This window comes from Lissotriton vulgaris, chromosome 5 (genome assembly GCF_964263255.1).
Source record: "Lissotriton vulgaris chromosome 5, aLisVul1.2, whole genome shotgun sequence".
In the NCBI taxonomy this organism is placed as follows: Eukaryota; Metazoa; Chordata; class Amphibia; order Caudata; family Salamandridae; genus Lissotriton; species Lissotriton vulgaris.
In genome coordinates, this window is record NC_141693.1 from 1,529,281,050 (window position 1) to 1,529,304,711 (window position 23,662).

Consider the following 23,662-nt stretch of genomic DNA (forward strand, 5'->3'; position numbering starts at 1 on the left):
GCATCCACAGCATGGAAACTACTCTTATTGCACAGCTGACGGGATATGGACCATCACGGACAAAGGTGAAACTGCAGCACTACTTGACCCCTCAGCAGCCTTTGGCACGGTTTCCCACAGCACCCTCATCAGAAGACTCCACAACTCTGGAATAGATGGACCCGTCCTGAGATGGCCGCCCTCTTTTCTCTCTGACAGGAACCAGTGAGTCAGGATCCCACCTTTCACTTCCAAACCCAAGAACCCCATCAACATTGTCACTTGTGCAGACAACACCCAGCTCATCATCTCCCTCACAGAAAACAACAACACTACGAGGACCAACATTACCACTTGCATGTCAAATGAAGGCAAACTGGATGAAACAGAACTGTCTAAAACTCAACACAAATAAACCAGAGGTCCTGATCACTGGGAACTATAGCTCTCCATTGCACTCCCCTTGATGGCCAACAGACCCGAGACCTACGCCCACCCCACTGACCACTGCAAACACCCTTGGTATCGCCTTGGATGACAGCCTCACAATGGCGAAACAATGGAACACTGTCACCTACTCCTGCTTCTTCATCTTGAGTATGTGCCACAAAATATTTTAATGGTAACCTACTGACACCAGATGCACATCACTCAACACCTCAGAGAGCTACACTGGCTACCAATCTAGAAGCTATGCCAATACAAACTGCTCACCCACACTTAAAAAGCCTACTATAATGGCGGCCCCCCTACCTCAACCACCACAACTTCCATCAACCCACCAGGCAACTAAGTTCAGCCACACTCTACCTCGCACAAACCCCCACATTGGCAGGAGCAAATCAGTAGGACGCTCCATCTCCTACATTGCTGCCAAATCCTTGAATGACCTCACACAACACATCAGGACATCCAAATTCCTACTCGAGTTCCACAAGCAGCTAAAGACCTGGGGGCATTTTATCAAGACAGGCGATAACAGGCTTGATAATATGCTCTAAGGAATTCCAATTGAAGCCCATGTTAGATGTCCTTCACATTTAACATGGGCTTTAATTCAATTGGAATTCCATAGAGCATATTATCAAGCCCATTATCGCCGTTTTACCAGCAGTATTTTCTGCCGCTAAAACAGCGATAATTTTATCGCCTGTCTTGATAATATGCCCCTATTTATTCAGGAAGGAGCCTTCCTGACCTACTTTATACTCCAGAGCCTGGATATCCTTCAGGTGATAAGCACGCTATGCAAATCCTTATAACACAACAATCCTCATAACAGAACAAATCCTCATAACAAGAACTATTGTTGATTTGACAATCTAATTCAGTAAATGAAGTAGCTCTTTACAGCTGACCTAACCTACAAATGAGTTATGTAAAAAAGTTGAAGAGAAAGGAATGAAACGGTGTGAAAAAATGCCTCTTTTTGTGTGTCCCAACCAATTTTTGTGGACTTGTATTGCTGGTTTTTAGCCTCTGCACACTGGGGCACTTCTATTTGTATTAAATATTTTGGAAAAGTAACTTTTTTGAAATGTAGCTTTCTCTTGTGGGAAACTCCTGGAGGATAATCTACATTAGTTCTATAGCAGCAGTCAATCTTAAACGTGACCTTAATTAGGTATGAAAACGGCTCCCACAGCAGGAACAATGGCCTTGCCATGGGAAAGGGTTTCCATTCCTTGGGCAGGAACACCAGCTGGAGTGGGCACAGTAAACTAATTACCTTAAAAGTGGTCTACGTTGTCAGTAACAGCCAATTGGCATCTGGAGAAGAGGCAGCTTTTGTCACTTTAGTGAGGCTGATACCAAACCCAGTATGAGGAAAGTGGTTTTGTGTGACCACAAAGGAGGGGATGGCTCAATTGCCCTGCCTATCTCTGGATGGGCACCCAGGCTCTGCACAAGGTGAGAAGGTTTTCTCATCTTGGATTTTAGGAATAAGGGTGACCTCTGGGATTGTTTGCAGTAAGAACAAGCAGTAACTAATACAAAAATGGATAGATTTGCCCCAGAGAATATTCACCCAATTGTTTAGGCAAGAGTCACAAGTCATTCTCATCCACTAGTTGGTGCCAGGCAAACATATCGCACCTCAAGGAATATTTTTTTGAAGTCTTTCTGGACCTGTGGAAGAACAGAAGAAGGACTTCACCTACTGTGTGGGGAGGCCTGAAGGGCTGAACTTGCTCAACCCATACCAAGGACAAAGAGGCAGACTCTAGAGGGACAGTTCAGTTGGCTGCCCTCCTTTGTGTCTTCATGGAAAACAAGGGGGGACCTGGGGAGAGCCGTGCGCAAGCCGGTCTCTCCCCGGGTAGATTCGCGCATGTCAGTGGCCACGGCAGGTGGGTCCTGATGAGCGAGGGTCAGGTGGGTTAATTAGGGTCAGGCAGGGCAGGGAAGCATTGCGCACTTGGGAGGCGGGCGGCGAGGTTAGTTTTGTGCGTGCTTTTCCGGTTGCCTTACATGCAGATGGCAGAATCGGAGGAGGTGCGGAGGGTGGTCCGGGTCCTTTGCAGGGCAGGGCGAGAAGATTTGCTGTCCCCTGGAGTCCCTGGCGCGGCGTGGGTGGGGCTCGCTCGCCCCGTTCGCAAGGCGGCTGGGGGAGTTGCCTGGTCCGTCTCGGCATGCCTTTCTACCCCGGCTGAGAGTGAGGACGGCGGCCAGGCGGCGATGCCGGAGGCGGAGCCTTCCGGCGAGGCTGGTCCCGAGGAGCAGTTGAACGCCCCCTCCTGAGTGCCGGGCCCCCTGCACAGGTATGTCCTGCCCCCCATGGGGCTGCTGGTTTGCGTGGGGTGTCCGGCGGGAGGCGGGGTCGCTCCGGGGGGAGGTTTGTTCAAAAAGGGAATGGTTTGCTCTCACGTTAGGCCCTTAAGCCTGCCTCGAAGGTGAGAGGCCGGCGGGGGCGGAGCTTGGTGCCTGGAGGCTCATCTTTTGAGCCTTGTGTGCGGTCTTCTTCAGTGCCTGCTCCCCCCCAGTAGTGGAGCCCCCCTGCCTGGTTTGGGCCCTTTCCTTGTTTTCAATGGGCAGCGTTATCTTTTGTCGCCTGCCCCATGTGCTGCCCCTGGGGTTCCTGATTTGCCTGAGGCTTTAGATGGTCCTATTGAGGGCTCGGTGGGGCATGTGGTTTTTGTTCTTGGGCCTTCTTCTACTTTTTCCCGGGGTTGCTCGGTTGATTGTGGGGAGTCCTTTCAATTATATTTTGGTTTTTGTAAATAATATAATTAGCTGGAGAAGGCCTCTGCAAAAATATTTCTGCTCATGAGTTGATACTAACTTACAGGTTTTAGCTTTGTGGAAAGAAATGTCGACAAGAATGGAAGGCCACCCTCAGAGGTGACGAACCAGAAGGGAATTCTCAGTGGTACTCAGAGACGTGAAAAACTCAATACCTCTGACAAAGAAAAACACTGAAAACATAGCCTGACTCAAGAATCAAGCCAAAATTGCAAGCTGCCATTATAGGAGTATGATTCAACTGCGATTTTGTGTGTGACTCGCAAATCAAATATGATTTGTGAGTTTCATACTGTGGGAAAAAATGAAGCCGAGGCAGATGTGATCATGAGTGTTTGACCACAGAGTACTTGTGGTAAGTGCCATGTGGTAGGGACCAGGAGTTGGCTGCTGCACATTTCCATGGTGGGATATCAGTGTGCAGCAGGGTTTGGATGTCCGAGTGGGGTTGAATTCAGGGAGAGGGTGCAGGTCAGTCCCTGCTCCCAACCACCACTGAGCATGGCCTAAGCAATGCACTGAGGAAGCTGGCTGTCTGCAGTGGGTTTTACGCAGGGATGGCCACAGGAGGAAACCCTGAGATTAAATCACACTGAAAATGACTGAAGGCTCTGATGGTTTTATTCTCAAGGTGGTTTGAGCACAGGTCCTGATCTCAATCCTCACTCTGAGCCCAAACCCAGTTGTGAACGGCAAAAACCATGTGCAGCGGGGATTTGAAAATAATTAAAATACGTAATAAAAACACTGAATTTCACTAAAAAGGAGATCAAAACTAAGTTATAATTCTGACTCAAACAGGTAGACCACTCCATTTTGCCAGTTAAGGATACCAACGTATACAACACAAGCAAAAACTTTGTGAACGGCCATACCTGGGTCTCTCACCACACACCACACGCTGCCGCTGGGGCCCATACGCTGCCTGTTCCCCCTGCCGCCGGTCATTTCCTGCTACACGGCCGCCGGGGAACTACAGCTCCCAGCAGGCCGAGTGGGTCACTTCCTCGCCCAGCGCGCCCGGAGGCGCAGAAAAGGAGGAGGCTCCCACTGAGGAGCGGGGGCAAAATCTTTGTGAACGGCCATACCTGGGACTCTCACCACACGCCACACGCCGCCGCTGGGGCCCATACGCTGCCTGTTCCCCCTGCCGCCGGTCATTTCCAGCTACACGGCCGCCGGGGAACTACAGCTCCCAGCAGGCCGAGCGGGTCACTTCCTGGCCCAGCGCGCCCGGAGGCGCAGAAAAGGAGGAGGCTCCCACTGAGGAGCGGGGGCAAAAACTTTGTGAACGGCCATACCTGGGACTCTCACCACACGCCACACGCCGCCGCTGGGGCCCATACGCTGCCTGTTCCCCCTGCCGCCGGTCATTTCCTGCTACACGGCCGCCGGGGAACTACAGCTCCCTGCAGGCCGAGCGGGTCACTTCCTGGCCCAGCGCGCCCAGAGGCGCAGAAAAGGAGGAGGCTTCCTCCGCGTCGCGGAACGCGCGCGGGACCGCGCCGGGCTAAGCCCGGGCAAAGGGCAGGCCGTCTGTGGCCGTCCAGGGCCAGAGGAGTCCGGGACGGGCCCCCCCCTTGGCCTTCAAAGAGGAGGTAAAGCCACTGATTGACCATTCCACTGACTGTCACATCTGGCTAGATACTGTTACCCATACTTATAAGGGAGTAGTTACTTAATATATCCCCCTGGTTGAACTTATGCCCTAAGATACAAGACGGGCATACTATCGTCAATGTGGTACGAATGAACGTATAGTACAGTTGTTTGTTGTTTCTTTTTATATAGCACAGCTTAAATATACCCCCACTAGCATGGAACCCCCTTCTAAAACTTCTAGTACAGCGCCTAATCTCCCTTGGCTAGACGATTTAAACAGTATGTGTAATATTAGGTATACCCTTGTTACATCACCCAATCTGGTAACTAACGCCAGCCCGCTAGCCCGTAGCGTTAGTACAAAGGGGCTTCTACCGACACCCATAAAAGTAAATGCAAAAGGTACAACTCCCGTTAAGGTCACATCTGGTAAAAGGAAACATGACGGGTTTGGAGAAAGTGGGTCCCAAACCAAAACATCAAAACTGCAGAGTGCGTCATCAGATATAAACCAGCCTGTTATCACGGCTCTGTTAACTCCAGAGAGGGGCAAAAAACTAGATGATCCAGCATCCTCTCCCCAATTGGTTTTACTGACCATGATTGAACAATTGATCAAAACTATTATCCATCCCCTGATCGAAAAAATTAACACCTTGGGGGACAGACTGACGGGGATTGAGGAAATTGTTAAACTCAATCTGGCACACACTGTAACATCCAAGTGTTCACCCCATGCTGGCCTTTCTAATTCGCCCAAACAAACTATGCAAAACACAGTTCCCACAACACAAGTAACAGTCTCCACTACTGTGTGCCCACTTGTCCCTAAAGCACCATCCATACCTGCCACAGATCGCAATGTGGAGCCTAGATTAAAAAGTACTAAGATTCCTCGTATTAATCTTCCCCCAGAGGCTGCTCCATTCCTGTCCATCCTATTGGGGGTTCCTCCTCTGAAACATGGAAAATCTGAGAGAACCACCGATCTGCTAAATAAAGTCAAGTTCAGGCTATCGAAATATAGACCCTTAACCCATAACCTTGATGGCAGGATAGTCAGCGTGAGGAGAGTGGGATGGTTGGGTCCCCTTCGAAAAGATATCTGTGGCGACCTGGTTCTAATCAGATTCAGGAGCAGACAAGTTGTCCCCTATCTCCAGTCTTGGCAGCCCCAAGAAGGTGATGGTCCTATAACAACTTGGGACCTACATGACTTTTACCGAAGTGAATCATATACCCCCTTCCAGAAACAAACCGCCGATCACAACACTAAGCTGAGTTATAGACCCTGCCCATCAAATGAGCGCAGTTTCCCCTCTTTTAATCGACTCTTTTTTCCGCAAAGCAGTTTTAAGTATAGCAACCTACCTCAATTTAACCCTTTCACGACATTTATTAACTGTCAATATTAGGCTGGTGCATATCGTGTAAATTACTCAGACAATAATAACTACTGGGTTAGCTAATTCTATTTAACCTATTGAGATTACGTTGCTTTTAAAATGTATGTTGTTTGTTAAATTATGATTGTATTTTTTAAACTGTATGCTTTTATGGTTTGAAACAAAATCGAATAAAGCTTAATGATGATGAACACAAGCTATAAACAACAATTTGGCAATATCTCAGAAATGCAAAGGAAGCTATAAATAGCAATTTGGCAATACCATAGAAATACAAAGACAGCTATCAAGCAATCAACATGGTGTGTGTCACAAATGATAGCATGTGTTTTGTGCATTGGTGACCTTAGCTGGCTAATTTCAGTGGCTTTATGCATTTGAGCTAGAACCATAACTCAGATTCGACTGTTTTTCAGCAAATGTATAAATGATCAATAGATAGATAGATAGATAGATAGATAGATAGATAGATAGATAGATAGATAGATAGATAGATAGATAGATAGATAGATAGACTATAAAGTAAATCCCTGAAATGTGGTGAGACAGACTCAACTATCTATTAGGAACACAATACTAAATGCCTTTTTGGTGTGTTTAATTTGTGCTACAAATTCTACTTTTATTCTTGATGGCTGCAGTCTTCGTATTTCTGTCATATAAAAGTGCAAGACACAAAGGCTTTACGTATTTTGTGAGATGTGTGACTGTGCGACCACATATTACTAAGAATAAACAACCCTTTAGTGTTCATGCAAGGATATTGCAAGTCACCGGGAAGTTGCTTGGCTACTTATTATTATTTTTATTATTATTTACAGACTTGTACAGCACCGGCTACTCAAGAAGGGTTTCCCCGTGCTACGCTACAGTAAGGTATCTGGTACTCCAATGCAGGTCTCTTCCAACAACAGGTTTTTAATTTCTTGAGTAAGACCGAGAGAGAGGGACATGCTCTCAAAGCAGGGAGTAAGGAATTCCCCCACTTCGGTCCTAAGTAGAAAAAGCCTTGACCTCCTTGACGGGTTTTGCTAATTCTGGGAATTGCAGCAAGAGCAAGATTGCTTGGGCACAGAGATTAGCTTGGTATATATGGTAGAACCAAAGTTCTTAAATATATGGGGCAGAATTGGAAAGATATTTATGTGCATAGCATAAAGATTTATATTGAACATGCCATTAAATTGACAACCAATGGAGTTCATGAAGCAGACTGGCAGCGGAGGAAAATGTAGGGGGAAAACTTTGAGGGGTGAAGTGGGAGTCTTGCAGCAGCGTTTTGCACTGTCGCTTGAGCTTGCTCTTCGTGACACTTAAGTAAAGAATATTTACTCCATCCAACCTGGAACTAAAAAGCTATTGGTTCTTTGGGCAGGGACAGGAAGACAACAAAGAATTTTCCTGAGCCATCTTAAAATACCAAAGCATGAGGAAGCCACCTTGGTGATTCACTGACTGATGGACAGCCGTCAAACCAGACCCCTACATTCCTGAGCACAGGTAATGTTATATTCCCAAGTTAGGCCCATGTAGTGAAACAGCTTATTTCTTAAATTGTCTTCACAAATACAATTTTCAGCTGTGACCTTTTACACATATTTGCATGCATGACAATGTGGTATCAGTTTCCCTGAAACTAAACAGGTTTACACATCTAGCTCCGCACACGATTATCACAAAGCTATGGACATCATGTACAAGGTCTCGTTTTGCACTATGTACAAATGTCATCTCTATCTTAATCCAAGGGCCAAAGGGCTATCTAGTATCCATAACATCACTAATCTATATACACAACGCAAGGCTGCTTTCTAATATAAAATATCAGCAGGAGAGGCACTTCCGCTGACACCGAGGTCCTTGCATGCTAACAAATTACCACTTAGCAGTCTGACATCTTGTGTGGGGTATCCAGTTCGTGACCAAGATGGGGTCCTTCATTCTAGCCCATCAGGTAATGGAGTTGGATCGTCCCTTGGGGGGATTCTTGGCTCTACACCTACACACACTCTAGGTACACTTAAAGTAGGGTTTGCAACGTAGTAGTAAGCTGGATCACTGCCTTTTTTATATGCCTGCATATATACATTGCTTTGGCACCATAGTAGGACTATATCTACCATTTAAACTTTTGGTGCTTGTAATCATGTTTTTCTGCTTCTCTCTATTAATCATTGCAGCACACATATTTTATGTAAGAATAACGTTGGTTTAGTAATTGTATTGAAAACGACCCACTATATATTCTCCGATAAAATTCTCGGAGAATAAGTGAGCATGAGTGACTGATCGCAAGGTTCTGTGCTGATTCTATGATCCCAGACGGTTCAGGGTTGTCATGTTCAGTGTTTGCCAGAAATCATTTTCTCCCTGGTAAGGTTAGGGGGGATTCAGGTGGCACTGTGACCTAGCTGGTCAGTAGGTCAACATATCCTGCTGGGGTACCTCGAATCAATCTTGCACCAAGGCCTTAGCGAATGTTGTTCAAACATTGGGAAGAACTTATAGATTAGTGGGAACTACACAACAGTACTGGAGTGGGAACAGTATCCGTAACCTCAGGCCACAGATGAGGGCCTCAAAAAGGAGGGAGTTTACCCAGCAGCAGAACCTCGGTCTTATCCGCATTCAGCCTGAGGGAATTAGCATTTATCCAGGAAGAACTTGTGTAAGGCAGCTGTTCGGGCCTCTGCACTACGATTCTCTTGAGATGACAGGTAGACAATGATTTGAGTGTCGTCGGAGTATGAGAGGAGAGAAGGACCGCAGATGTTTACAATATATACACAAGGCCTTACTTAAAGATTAAAAAGGGTTGGACTGGGTGTGGATCCTGGAGCACATCAGATAGAAGAGGGTGTGGCTTCGAACAGTGCTGATGAGTGAAGACCTAGAAACCACAATCTTGCAGGAAAGAGCCTAGCCAACACAGGGACATATCCTGCACACCCATAACCTCTAGCATTTGAAGTAGAGTTTAGTGATTCACTGTGTTAAAAGCTGTGCTGAGGTCTAAAGGAATGAACACAGTTGTGCCACCATTGTCTAATTGATGCCTTAGAATTTCTCTCACGGCGAGGAGAGACAGCTCCGTGCTATGGCCTGCTCTAAAACACCCTTGCAAGGTTTGAAGTGGACATTAAGCCTCGAATACATCATGAGCTGTTTATTCATGTGATTTTCCAGAATGTGGGCCAGAGTAGGCAGAAGAGAAATTGGACTACAGTTAGACCAAATAAAAGGATCAAGATTTTTTTTTTGGGGGGGGGGGCAAGGGGGGGAAAGGAGGGGGGGTTCTTAAATACTTTTTTGCTTAAATAACGTTTTTAAACTAAGGTGTTTTTTCTTAAATTAAGTTTCGAGGCCAAAGGATGACTTCCTTTATAAGTTCATGGAAGTTTCAGATATTTAACTTTTTGTAATACATGCTCTCAAGATCACCTTTCCCGTAAACAAATATCACCATCCAACCACCTCTATTTCATGCATTTAATTGCAAACTAACCCAAATATGGTAAACGATAAATTAGCAAAATATGTCTAGTCTGAATTGCTGAGTCTATAAGCTTAGGCCACCTTTAGGGGAACGCATTGCATATATGACAAGCTTATTTAGTTTTGTACTTCTCTGTATCACCTTTTTCCTATAGCACATTACTCCTACAGTTTGAAAGTCCTTCGATGTGATGAATATATAAAACTGTTACTGTAATTAAAACACATAAAATGCATATTTCTCAGTGTTCAAAATTATCAGTAAATATGTACATGTTCTGATCAAATTATTTACCTTCCAGTAGTTCTTCTAGTTTCAGTAGCTCTTTCTGGCCAGCCTCACTCATCAACTCTTCAACAGACAGGGTCGCTATGAAGTCAGCTGCCTTGCAACACTCACATGGACACTTCTCTTGAACTGTAAAGGATAATTCTATTATTCAGGATATAAATGACAAAATCCACGACTGACACCTTTGCCAGGACACAAGATCTGGTAGAATATTTCAGTTAATGGCGGGTAACCATTTTTGACATTCAGCCATTTACATTCAGTGTAGTTTATTTTAGGCATGGGATGAAACAGTTTTAGTTCACTGACAAACTTTAAAACAATATATACATCTAGAAAAGCATAAACTGGTTCAGGTCTGCCTTTGTTGAAGTGTCACTCAAAGCCAGGATCAGCCCACACTTATCATACCAAAAGCGGGTAATTGGGTCAGCCCCATTCAGTCTCTGCTTTGTATGAAATGTCACCTTAGTGGCCAACCCACAGCTCCGCTATTCAGTGTTCAGAGTGTATCATGAATAGGGCTCCTGGTTTTATGGTATTTATTTTTTTGCCATTTCCGTCTGTATTTATCCATATTTATTTTTGGGGCATTTTTTATGTATTTATCCACATTTATTTTTGCCACAAGTAAAAGGCGATGCTATAGCTAGTATTTTTCCACATTTATTTAAATTGACAATGCACACATGTGCTCACTTAAACTAGCGATTTGTTAGGGCTTTAGCAGTGATTTAAATGGTCCAGTTCCGAGTAATTTGAAAAGGAGAATACATGTGCTTCTCAGTTCTGCTATAAAAATACTTTAGGATAGAGTACAAGCACTTATCAGGAGCAAACATATGCCAGCGCTTCTGTATTTCCACTTAAAGCCACCTGTCACAGGCAATTAACTCCACCCCTTCAGAGGAACCGCACCCCCTCCTCTTGGAAGGATGCAACCCTAAAACAAACACGGATTAAAAGTGTGCACAGTAAAAACCCAGTGCTGTACACGTGCACTTTTATTGTCCTGTCACATCGTGTCACTTGTCGCCATGGTACCAAGACATGCAGTGTATCACACAGCTCACACACACCGGTGTAAAGGGGGAACATCAGTGAGAGGGCACAGTAATAGGAGTCAGACCTCACCCTAATGCACTACAGACCCCCTCCGCGTGCGCTTCTTCCTCACACTGCGTGCTATAATGCACATCATTAGCACATTATACAGACAAGGATTGTACCCCAGCCAGCGATACAGCAACAATTCGGTTAGACATAACGCCAAATGTAGCATGCCGTTTTCAAGCGCTGTAAAGAGTTTTGTTGTACTTCAATTTAACATTCGGAAGGACGAATCTGGCTTTTAGGGCGAATTCAAACTCTTGGCTCCTAAGGCACCACATTTGTGAGCGGTGAGTCTTCAGTTCGCTGAGCCATCCTGACAGCTAGGTGCTTGTTCGCCCACCGCCTTTCTCAGGTACTCTTATTAAAGTGCCTCCCCCAGCCGTTTGCAATTTACTTCCACTCACTATTTGCAGCATGGAAACTCTTGTTGTCAAGTTGCAAGCAATTTATTCTGGTTGCATCTTCTTAGTGAACCCTGGCTAAGGTGCGGGGAATCGGAGGTATCACCCACGTGTGCTTTGAAGCCAGGTGCTTGATGCATAGTGCTGCCTTTTCTAAAGGGGGAATTTGGTGTAATTTCATAAAATGCAAAAGCTGTCCCCTTCCCCGTTTAGTTGTTCTTCTTTTACAGTGCTCCTGAAACGTTGCAGTGGGTTAAACCACTGTATCAACCAAAATCCAGTATTTTGCAAAATATACAAACCTTTTTCGCCCTAAATATATACATATCTAAGCACTAAAACAGTGTAATTGGGAACCAACATACAACGAGTCGATATAGAACTATTTTGTAGCAACGATTAACTGGACAGGTTTCTCTTTTAAGCGCTTGGGTATTTGAAACCTTGCAGGGTCCACTCTGCAATTCACTCTTCCATGGTTGATAAATGTCATACTTCTACATTTAGTAGTAGTAACACTTCTTTCTAAAGTGCTATGAAATGGCAATACTAAGATTGTTTTGTAATTAAGAATTACCCCACTCACCCCAATGCAGTACTCCTTGTTCTAGTCATACAGAAGGAGGCTTCCTCTGCCTCTGATGCACACTACCTAATCCATCTTTTATATCTACACCATCCGTAATATTTTACTAAAGGCACCTGCCACCTGTCTCGCTTCCTGTTTTTCTTCTGTCGGTAGCGCTACCCAGAGGACGGAGGTACAATTAAAGGCATGTGCGAGGTTGGTAAGGTAAGACCTGGCATTGTGTACATTTGTGACAAAAATAAAAAGCTTTAATATGGTCACTTACAAAGTGGGCTAGCTGTAAGGACCGCTGAGGGGTGCTTGTTGCCGCATATGCTTCCCCATTCAGTGGTTCCAGTTAGGGCGGGACAGCCAAGCATGTACAGTCGGTCCAATGAGCAAGTTATGTTCAGGGAACCAGGCATTCACAGGAATTCAGCACTTGCCTTCGTCTTGCAAATTGAGTGAGATGCTAGGTTTCCTTTCTAAATGACCAATATACTTTATTTCTTGTACAGCGAATAAGAAATAGATTCGTTTTAAGCCGTGTGCTAGGATGCGCTGCTGCAGCACTGTGAAATTAAGTGCTTAAAAGGTGCACTGTATGGGGCCTGGGACTGGGAGTCAGGGGCGTTGGGAGAGGCTACGGCATGGGGTGACAGAACAATAAAGCATCATTAACAAGTAAATGGTCTTTGAAAAGACCTGTGAATTACTCGGGACGGTGTAGCTGTGCGTGCGCCCAGGAAGGAATTCCAAGCAGCAGGAAGGGGGCATTGCGAGAACTCTGGATTCCAGCGCGGGAACATTTTCTAGTATTTTACCGTTTCTACATATAAATACAGACAAAGGAAATATAGATTTCTGTCTGTATTTATATGTAAAAATCCGTAAAAACTGAAAACCGGGAGCCCTAATCATGAAGAACATCATTCTGCTGCTTGACATGCTTCCATTGTGAGTGTGCTTTGGGAAGGGGTAGGAACTGAGAAGAAATGGAGCCCATCTCAGACCACCACCATGCTGCACTTATAGGTTCGGTCCAAAAAGCTGAATTGTAGGCGAAGTGATGAGGCAAAAGAGAATCACACAGACTGCAGAAGGAGATGAACAGCGCTATCATGAGGTGAACAGCATGTGTGGTATTCTTCACCACAGGGCACCATCTGGCTGTAATTGAATCACTGCCGGTAATTACCAGGTTTCCCTTCCCATCGTCTGCCTATGTAGTTAAACTCAGCCAATGGGCGCTGTTCTACAGAGTGCCTACTTCAGTGGCATGAACCGTGCAGTCAACAAGAGGGCAACGTATAATCTGCCCTATCTTTTAATTAATAATGGCCAGCCTCAACCCCTCACATGCTGCAATGGGGGTAGAGCCTACTCCATGCATCCACATCTATTGTCTATGTATGATCAGAAGTAGGGCAGATCTCAGGCAGTGAGACTGGTGCCACCGCACCGGGTGCTAACTTCAGGGGGTGCCCGATTTGTAAGTTCATTTTTATTTTAAAAGATCTTGCTGCAACGTTTCTTGCCTCTAGCAATTTTCAGGCAACAATAAAAATGCTAAGATAACTCCAGTCATTCATTTTCTTCTTGGAGAGAGATAGGTTTTTTAGGTGAGGTTTTGACTGATCATAAAATATAGTACAGAGGATTAATATGACTGCCGCAAAGAATGTGTACCCTGCAGATCACAAAGTGCATATAATGTAAATAGGTAGGTGGGTTTCTGATTTTCTAAGAGACATCCTTTTTTTACTAGCAGTTCATAAGTTAAAATTCGAATATAGAACAACGATTTATCATCAAAGAACTGAGTTCAGAGTATAAACTAAAGTTGCAAAAAGAGTTCATTTGGGTAGATATCGATTCTCATTATTAATCTCTTCCGTGCTCATGACGGAACCACTCCGTCACGAGTCAAGTACGCGCTGTGCTGGTGACAGAGTGGTTCCGTCACGGCGTGGCCGCCCCGCCCACGCTGCAGGAATTCCGTGCCTGCGCGGACAATCTATTGAGCAGGCGCGCCGTGATGGAACCACCCCGTCACAAGCACAGCGCGCCCGTGGCTCGTGACGGAGTGGTTCCGTCACAAGCATGGCAGCGCCGCACGAACCCCCCTCCCCCCAGCGCCGCGCGGAATTACCGCCGCGGCCAAGGGGTTAAAGAGAACCCCCAACTCTGGTGTTCGGTTTTCAATTCTGAGTTTGTGCTTCTCAGAGCAAGCCTCTTAAACTATACTGCCTACCAGTAAGGATGAGATGTGACTCCTACACCTCGAAAACCTCTGTCTTGTGTAACATTTTCTATACACTGATTACACGTTTGATTGTCTCTCTGTAATGTGTATGTGATGTAAAGTGCTCTGACACCATACACTGGTATGAGTGGTGCTATAAAAATACTTAAATGCATCTGAGAGAGAATTGTTATGGAGGCTCGAGGGGGCACTCTTAAAGAGTGATAGTTGGGAATCTGTGACAAAGGTGGTCATTGGGGGTGGGTTCAATAAATACTGTTGCACCGGGCGCTCCCAGCACTAAAGCCAGCCCTAAATCCTGCCTTGGTATTATTTGCCATATTTAGTTATAGGAGATCTGACTTGTTTTTTTCCCAAATGAGTCTAAGGGGTCCATTAGGTTTGCGGGCGGATCACCCCCGCCTGGCTGGCGGTAGCCACTTCCGGCCTGGCGGTCTTATTTGAAATGTGTTGTGGAGATACCAATATGAATTGTTATGTTATGTTATATGTTTTTGTATACCGCACTATAACACGTGATAGTATTTGGTACTGTACAGGTGTGTGAGGCTGGCCCGATAGGTGCGGGAAGACATACCTAAAAATTAGGTTTTCATCTTCTTACACAATCATGATGAGAGAAGGAGGCTCTGATGTATAGTGGATGGTAATTCCATGGTTTAGAATTGAAGTAAGAGAAGGTTCGACCTCTGGTACTGCTTTTGTGAATGTGTGGGACATGCTAGTAAGAGTCCAGCTGAGCAGAGGTGACTGGAATACGGAAGGGAGTGAAAGCTGATGTTAATGTGGGCTGGGCCAGTGTTGTGTAGTGCTTCCTATATGTGGGCGAGGAGTTCCCCAAGTGTGGAATGATGTGGAACCAGCTTGGGAGGCTAAGAATGAGTCAGGCTGCTGAGTTCTGGATGGTCTGCAGTCCCTTTGTTAGATATTTGGAGAGCCCTGCACAGAAAGGGTTACAATAGTCCGGCCTGCTGTTGATGAGGAATTGTGTGACGCTCTTACTGGTATTGTTTGGTAGCAACTTGTTATGTTATGTCATGTTATGTTATGTTAATTTCGATTTATATAGCGCCAAATCACCGACAGGTCTCTTAGCGCTTGCTTTGGGAACCCGTCCTGGCTTTCCATGCAAGATAACCCCTACTGGGCATCCCCAAGGTGAAGAGCAGGCATCCCATCGCGGTGGGGCCTTAGTGGAGATTAAGCAAGCTATTGCCCAGAGTTGCAGAGTGTGAACCCATGATTCGAGGAGGCACCGAGGCGAGAATTATCGAGTCTGTGGACATTTTTGAGCTCTAGACCCTGCCGGGTCGGGAATTGAACCCTGGTCCCGGGTCTGACCTCTGCATCAGGGTCTGCCTCCTCTGAGATCTTTCTCAGCATTCTCAGGGTGTGGACCTGTGCGGACATGTCCATCATGTTATCATTGATAATGCTGAGGTTTCCTTTGCTTTGACTGGGGTTGGGTGTGGGTCTGAGCCACCAGTTGAAGCCCCGGGTGAGTCATCCTTTCCAAAAATTACCACTTTTGTCTTGCGATATTCAGCTTGCGACAGTTGGACTTCATCTAGGTAGTCACTTTGGTCAAGTAAGTGGTGAATTTGTTTCTTGTGTGGGGCATTTGCCCTAGAAGGACAATATAAGTTGTATGTCATCACAAAAGAGAGGATGTTGATGTTGTGAGCACTGATGGCTTTGGCCAATGGGATCATCTAGATGCTGAAGTGGTTCAGGCTTCAGAGCAGTAGAGCAGCAGGTTGACTGTTTGAGTTGTTCTGTTTAAGAATGTGTAGTTCCATTGGAGGGTTGGTCCCTGAATGCCAGCCATGTGCAGTCATCTGATCAGGATGGAGATGGAGACCATGTCAAACCGTTGCTGAGAAATCCAGTAGGATGAGGACCACAGTTTCTCATCTGTCTAGGACCATCCGTATGTTGTCTGATGGTACAATGAGAGCTGTCTCTGTGCTGTGTTTGAGTCTGAATACTGAATACATGGTGCTCTAGAGCTGGTGGTAGATGAGGTGTTCAGTGAGGCATGTATTGATTACTTCCTTCAGGATCTTGGCTTGATTGGGTAGGAGTGAGATGAATCAGCAGTTTGTGTGAATGGTACATTCTGTCAGCCTGTTATCCCTGCACCATTAATGTGTGACTTACAGGGGCTTGTGAACAATTCACATTGTTTTGAACACACTTGTTTTATGACTCAGAACATACAATCCGGTTCAACGGTTTCAACAGCTTCATGTTACTGTGCTTATCTAGTTGTCCAAAGTCAGTTCGGCATCCAGCATCAGAACCAATATTTTTACAGAATGAACTGGTTCTGAATATATGAAATTCACCCGTTCTAGTTATCTCAAGTAACTACAACTTCTGCCCTAAAGGAACTATATCTCTGGCTCCTGCCATGCACAGTGTTGTCATCATGTGCCTGGATACCCTATTGGGTGAGTAGCTGAGCTTTATAAATCCTGATTGATTGAATGATGTCATTTCAAATGTTGCAGTGATGTTATCATTGAATGGATAGAACATAGCAAGGTACCCTTACACTGCTCCCATTATACTTTGTTTTTATTTTTTTAGGACTGGGGGATGAGTCACCATTTTGATTCATGTTGCGGCCAGCCGATCAGAAGTGATCTTTCGCGGCACTAGCGGGAGCCTCTCGCTCCCATGGGAGTGAACCAGTCGTCTGGAAAATTAGAAGTCTTCGATATGGACACTTGCGAGAATCTTGCAAACCAAGACATTCAAATATACAAATATTTTCAATTCTTAGTTTCTCAAAAACATCTGAAGGGATTTTCAGCCACCAAGAGGCCACTAAGGAGTTCTAGATATGCAGTTCATAGGTCTCAAAAGGGGCCCTCAAACTGCGCTTGAAATTAAAAACATGAAGTAACCATCAAGGTTACACAAATGCTTACGTTTCCTACAAGGACAAGCTAATGAATTGTGTGGGAATAAAATAAGTGTTTTGAGGATCAATCACTTTAAATATAATTGTAACAGGCATTGTGCTTTAATGCACTACTGCATGCAAACACAGCCGTGCACAAACGCTCAGACTATAAGCTCCCTGTATCAGTGTAAACTGCCTCATTTAGTTTCTACTTTAGAGTTTATAACCCTTTCCAGGCAGAATAAAAAAACAGCAGAGAAATAGAATAGACTAGACAAAAAGAGGCATGGTTCACTGAGGTATATCACAATTGAGCAGGCCTTAATGTTCATGTATTATCTTATTAGAGACAGAACTATTAGAAATCTAAAAGTTACTGTAAAGGATGTTAATTGAGAGAAGAGCGGAATATTTAATTCTCGTATAGCGACAAAATTCATACCATGGCAAACAAATCTGTGAAACATTGCATTTTCCTAGCCTGACCCTCTGTCTATTTCGTTCTTTCAAGAAAAACAGCAGGGCCAGCAAGGGTACTCCATATGTTTTGATGATCCAACAGCAAAGCATGTGTCTGCAGAGATTGATAAACTGAGTACCTTATTAGAGGGGGTCTAATGAGGAGCCTATAGATTTAAATTTTCATAATTCGATTTTAATTTCATGCTGTAGGAAGCTGGCTCTGTATATACTATACCAAAGAAAGGTATAGTGTGCACAGAGTCCGGTGGATCCCCAAAGCCTTTACAGAGGCCATAGTAGATAATGCTAAATGCTCTCTTTTGTGGTTCTGTGGTTGAGAATTTAGGCTTATCAGGGGGTTGTGTAAAGCATTTGTTGCACACACTCAGTGACTAAACCCAAGAGCAATTGTTTGTAAAAAATATTACTTTTTGTATGTTTATTACTTAGAACAAAAGATCCTTTGTTGAAGTAAAACATGTTTTGTAAGATCACAGTTTTGAAGTATAAAAAGTGGACACAGTGCATTTCTGAAACAGTTCAATATTAACATATGGAGACAAAACAAAGTTGTAATTTCACTGGTAAGTACATGACTAACAATTGCAGGCTTTAGGACCAACACTAGGCAAGGGTCGGATAAACATAGAGACTGCACAATTAGCGGCACTGGCGAGGCCAGGAGCAGAGGTTAAATTCGGTGACTGGGGCCCAGTGTTAGTCAAAGGAGACTGGGGGCACGCGAAAAGGTGCTGGTTGCAGGTAGGCAAAATCCGAGTTGGGTGGGAATCTCAGGGGGGTAGGTAAGGATGAGCAATGGGAGGTTCCTGAAGCAGCACCAAACACACACCCTCAGCAGCACAGAGGTGGACGGGTGCAGAGTACCAACACAGCATCGGGCTCCCAATGCAAAGCAATTGAGGCTAAAGATTTCAAACAAAGACTGCAGGCTCGGACCAGGATGCTGGACAAAGGGAACCAGTGGCTCTCAAGGTAAGTTGGGATGTTGGTCAGTAGTTCGGACATCTCCAATAGTTGGAGATGCCCACCCTGGCTCGCATAACAAATGGAGGGAAGCCTTTGAGGCTTACCGTCCTTAAATGCTGTTACTGCAGGGTAGGTGTGAAGCACCTCCACCCAGAGCAGGCTTTGTTTCTAACCCATGAGAGCACAAGGCTCCCACAAAGGGGGTCAGAAACATGTCTGGAAGTGGCAGACTGGTGCAGACCTATGTTAGTTACACACTAGAGGTTGGGTAGGTTTTGCAGGGCACCACTGAGGTGCCCTCTGATTGTATTTATTAATGAATCCAGCACCAACATCAGTGTGGGCTCATTGATCTGAGATGTTTGGTACCAGACTTATTGGAATTTGTTGAAGCCATCATGGAGCGTGGTGACAAGCTCCCAGCTCATGTGCTCGATATGGCTTCACCATGCACTTATAATGCCTAAGAATAGAGTTAGACACTATAGGGGCAACCTCTGCTCATGCAGTTATGCCCTCACCAGAGGCATAGTGCACCCTGCCTTAGGGCTTTGACGCCTGCTCTGGGAATGTCTTACCTATGCCTCTGGCAGGCCTGTTACACACAGATGTGTGCTAGGTTGACTCTTCAGTTTTAGTTGCACCAAAAAACACAGGCTGCAGTGGCAGTGTGCATGTGTTTAGTGAGAGGTCTGCTTAGGTGGCACAATACATACTGCAGTCCTTAGAGACCCTCTCACAATACCCTTGGTACTTACCACTGGTACCTTTTACAAGGGGCTTATATGTGAAACAGAGATGTGCCAATTGTGAAAACAGAGGTACTGTTTTGAGAAATAAAACAGGCTCTGGGAAGGTGATTAGCAGGGACCTAGTGCACATTCAGTCAAAGTTGCGCTCAGAGTCAGGCAAAAAGGGGGGTGAAACCATGTCAAATGGAGTGCTTTCCTAAACTTGCCATTGCTATTAATGGATTCATTCCAATGGAATAGCATGATGCTGTGTTAGTGTAATGTCACAATAAGGGGAGATGCCAGATCATCACTCAGTGATCTATATTGATTAAGATAATAGAGAATGTTTATGTTTCTTCTTAGTATTTCCAAGGCTTTTGCTGCAAGGACTAGTCTTAGGTATTACTAAGCTTTGGTATGATGCCAAGGTAAGTAGTTGGCTTCTTAAGTAAGGGCTTGTTAAGGCAAAATGAGATGAACCTGTCTGTTAGAAATGGGGTTTCTGATTTGGCTAGAGTATGTGAGTAATCCAGGCAGAACTCACCACTCTAGTCAGGGTAAGGGAGTTACACACCCAAGATAACCCCTGATCACCCCCTTGGGAGCTTGGCAGAGAAGTCCGGTTTATCCCAGAAGCAATGTGTAAAGCATTTGCGCAACACACACACACACCAGTGACACATTAGGTACACCACAAACGAGACTCCACACAAGGTTATGTAAAGAAAATGGCACTTTGTATTATAGGTAAAACACACTAGACCACAATCACATAAATCACCTTCAGTGTGCCAACGAGGCACTGGTCAAAAGCATAACAGTGAAATCATTACAGTAAGTACTGATAGGCCACAGATGTGAATCACTAGCAGTTTGCCAGCAGCCAATTGCTTGACAACTAGCCGCGTCTGGTGGATCAGTGGACTAAAGTAGCCACTGCAGAGGCCTGTGTTCGACCTCATGGTCACAGGTTCAAATCCCGGCGGATCCACTGAGCCTTTTAACCATTTGAGGTCAAACAAATGAGTACCATTGAGTTGGGTAATAATAAACATCTGTTATTTAGCGCCGGACACCTTCAGGTAATCAAGCGATTTACTAATACACAAGTTATGTTACAACACCACATAGATAAAACATCATAGGTAGTGCAATAAAGAAAGCACTTATATATTGCACCTGTCATGAAACATCCCTGCTGGGCATATTATGTAGATATTACCATTATCTTTGTTGCTCTGCCACTGCAAGGCATATAAGTGACATCCAGTCATATATCAGGCACAGCATTGATGTCATTCAGATTTGAGGCCCTGTACCAAAAATGCCCACTTTAAATCCGGCTGCCTTCATGGGGCCAGTTCCAGATCGAGGGCCCATCCCGGGCTCGCCCCGCAATGCCCACGAGAGCAAATAAATGCCTCCTAAGGTAGGAGTTAGGACGGGGGAGCAGACACACCCTGCCCCCACCCTAGGTCCTCTGCACACTAAATAATCACCAATCAGCTGCCTGTGACCATGCGATGCAGCTGCCATGCCGTGAAGCTCAGCCCCACTCTACCAGCAGAGGGCGCTGAGCTGGTTAGGTCACCATGCAGGAGTTCCTCCTCACTTTCTGGTCACCATTGATGTTCCCGGCAGCCACCAACATATTCTTCCCATCCACTGGGTCACAGCACCCAGACCGCAGGACTCTTCTCTGGGCAGTGGCCTTACATGTCCTCTGCGACAGCTAACCCTCTCCTCATGACATCAGTGTTGCCCCCAAAATGTAGAGGAACTCCCAGCCGTGATTTCTCACTGCCTGGGCACCATGATCGTTTGTAGCCCCAGGCCAAGACGCAGATGCCTGGCTGTAGATAAAATGAGGGAACATGACTAGACGCCAGGGAGAGGGAAAGCGCTTCGGCCTCCTCAGCTCTCCGCTCATGTCACCTCAGAAACTACAAGGAAAGTGCACTGCTGCATGTGCTGCAGGACAAACCAAAGTGCTCTTCATGCGCTTTCACTTGAGAAATGCAGGAGGAGGACAGTCAAGTCCTTCTTCTGCTCCAGGCAGGAGAGACCACTGCTGGCCATACTACCCCACACAAGTCAGGAGCAGCACTCCTCGCACAGCTACTCCAGCTCTCTTCCCAGGCAGATTATATGAGATCTGCAAGAATCTTTTCTTTGAAGTCTTTGATTTCCCTGATACTTCCAAAAGGAGGCAAGCACACACAAACCTTTGGAGATTTCTTCCCAAGCAGGATACCACAGCAGGGCAACAAGTGCCAGTCCTTTTCTTCTACCACAGACAAAAGCAACAACTACAGACCAACCCACCGCTCACTCAAAGAAGGGAGCCCTCCTCACACAGTCCTTCCGCTCTTCTTCTTGGCAGAGTCCTCTTATTTCTAGAAGTAATCCAAAGTCCTGGGGTTTAAGGTCTAATACACATACCCCATTTTCTCATTGTTCACTTTGTGGTAGAGTCTCTGAGCTCAGTCCAAAACAGTACAATCCTCCTTTGTCCAGCATGACCCCTGGGGTGAAGGCAGCATTGTGCAAAGGAAACAAAGCCTATTCCGTTGCTAGTGAAACTCTTCCCACCACTGTAAATGTAGACCAGGTCTATCTAGCCAGCAACCAGCCACCCAGGCAATGTAGGGCACACCTCAACCCCTTTGTGACTGTCTAGAGTGAATGCACATCTCCAGATGCTGTTACTACTAATACAGACACTGAACACACAGTCAGAGGCACACAGAATCATAAAGCAAGAACATACATTCCCCTTTCTAAAAGCAGCATTTTCAAACACACAATTAAAAAACCACCATTACCAAAAGGTGTGTTTATAAATTCTGAGTTCAGAGAGCCTAAACCCTTAATTTCTATCTTGTCCCAGTTGAAAGTTACACATGTAAAATGTTACTGTGTATCTCCATTGATGGCCTATGGGACAGACCGCCTGTCAACTGTGAAAGACGATAAGCACAGTATTGCACTGTCAGGACATGTAAAAGTCATCAGTACATATCCAACCTTTCACATACACTGCACCCTGCCCAAGGTAGGTACCTTGGGTCTACCTGAGGGGTGCCTCACATGTAAGAAAAGGGAAGGGTAGAGCCTTGCAAGTGGATGCACTTGCCAGGTCAACATGGCAATATACAACTGTGGTGAAGACATTGCAGTGGCAGGTCTAAGATACATTTGCAGGGCTTCTACTTTGTGTGGCACAGCCTGCTTGATTCCGTTCTGGGAAGGACATGGCTTTTGTAGTTCAGACTGGACTGTTCCCATGGGGCACAGGGTCAGAGCTGATTTGCATATCACCATTGTCTAACCCAGGGTGGTGTGGATTGCAAAAGAACGATGGATTTGGGCCCAGATCTTTGGACTGGGGTGAGTGTGTGACATTGATCCACATTCGGTCCATCACCTGTTGTGTTTGCATATTCCGCCCTAAGTGCGCTGGGGATGCCCAGACGTGGGTCCCAGGCACTCCACACCACTGGAGTCAAGCTAGCCGGGCTGATGAGAGGTGTTACCTCGAAACCGGTCCGGTCTTCGGATGCTTGATTCCGTTCTGGGAAGGACATGGCTTTTGTAGTTCAGACTGGACTGTTCCCGTGGGGCACAGGGTCAGAGCTGATTTGCATATCGCCATTGTCTAACCCAGGGTGGTGTGTATTGCAAAAGAACGATGGATTTGGGCCCAGATCCTTGGACTGGGGTGAGTGTGTGACATTGATCCACATTCGGTCCATCACCTGTTGTGTTTGCATATTCCGCCCTAAGTGCGCTGGGGATGCCCAGACGTGGGTCCCAGGCACTCCACACCACTGGAGTCAAGGTAGCCGGGCTGATGAGAGGTGTTACCTCGAAACCGGTCCGGTCCTCGGATGCTTGATTCCGTTCTGGGAAGGACATGGCTTTTGTAGTTCAGACTGGACTGTTCCCATGGGGCACAGGGTCAGAGCTGATTTGCATATCGCCATTGTCTAACCCAGGGTGGTGTGGATTGCAAAAGAACGATGGATTTGGGCCCAGATCCTTGGACTGGGGTGAGTGTGTGACATTGATCCACATTCGGTCCATCACCTGTTGTGTTTGCATATTCCGTCCACTAGCAACATTTGATTTACATGTCCTAGCATACTCAGTGCACTTTACTAGGGTCAGACCAGTAAATCCAACAAGCCAATCATGGATAAC

General features: G+C 45.7%; 1 protein-coding gene across 1 annotated transcript in view; it reads right to left on the reverse strand.

Moving 5' to 3' along the window:
• LOC147712936 (cytosolic phospholipase A2 gamma-like) overlaps positions 1-23,662 on the reverse strand; it is a 405,968-nt gene that overhangs the window by 91,092 nt on the left and 291,214 nt on the right. The window contains exon 12 of the mRNA XM_086923599.1: positions 10,021-10,143. Coding sequence (XP_086779725.1) covers positions 10,021-10,143 — 123 coding nt within the window. The remainder of the gene's footprint in view (positions 1-10,020; positions 10,144-23,662) is intronic.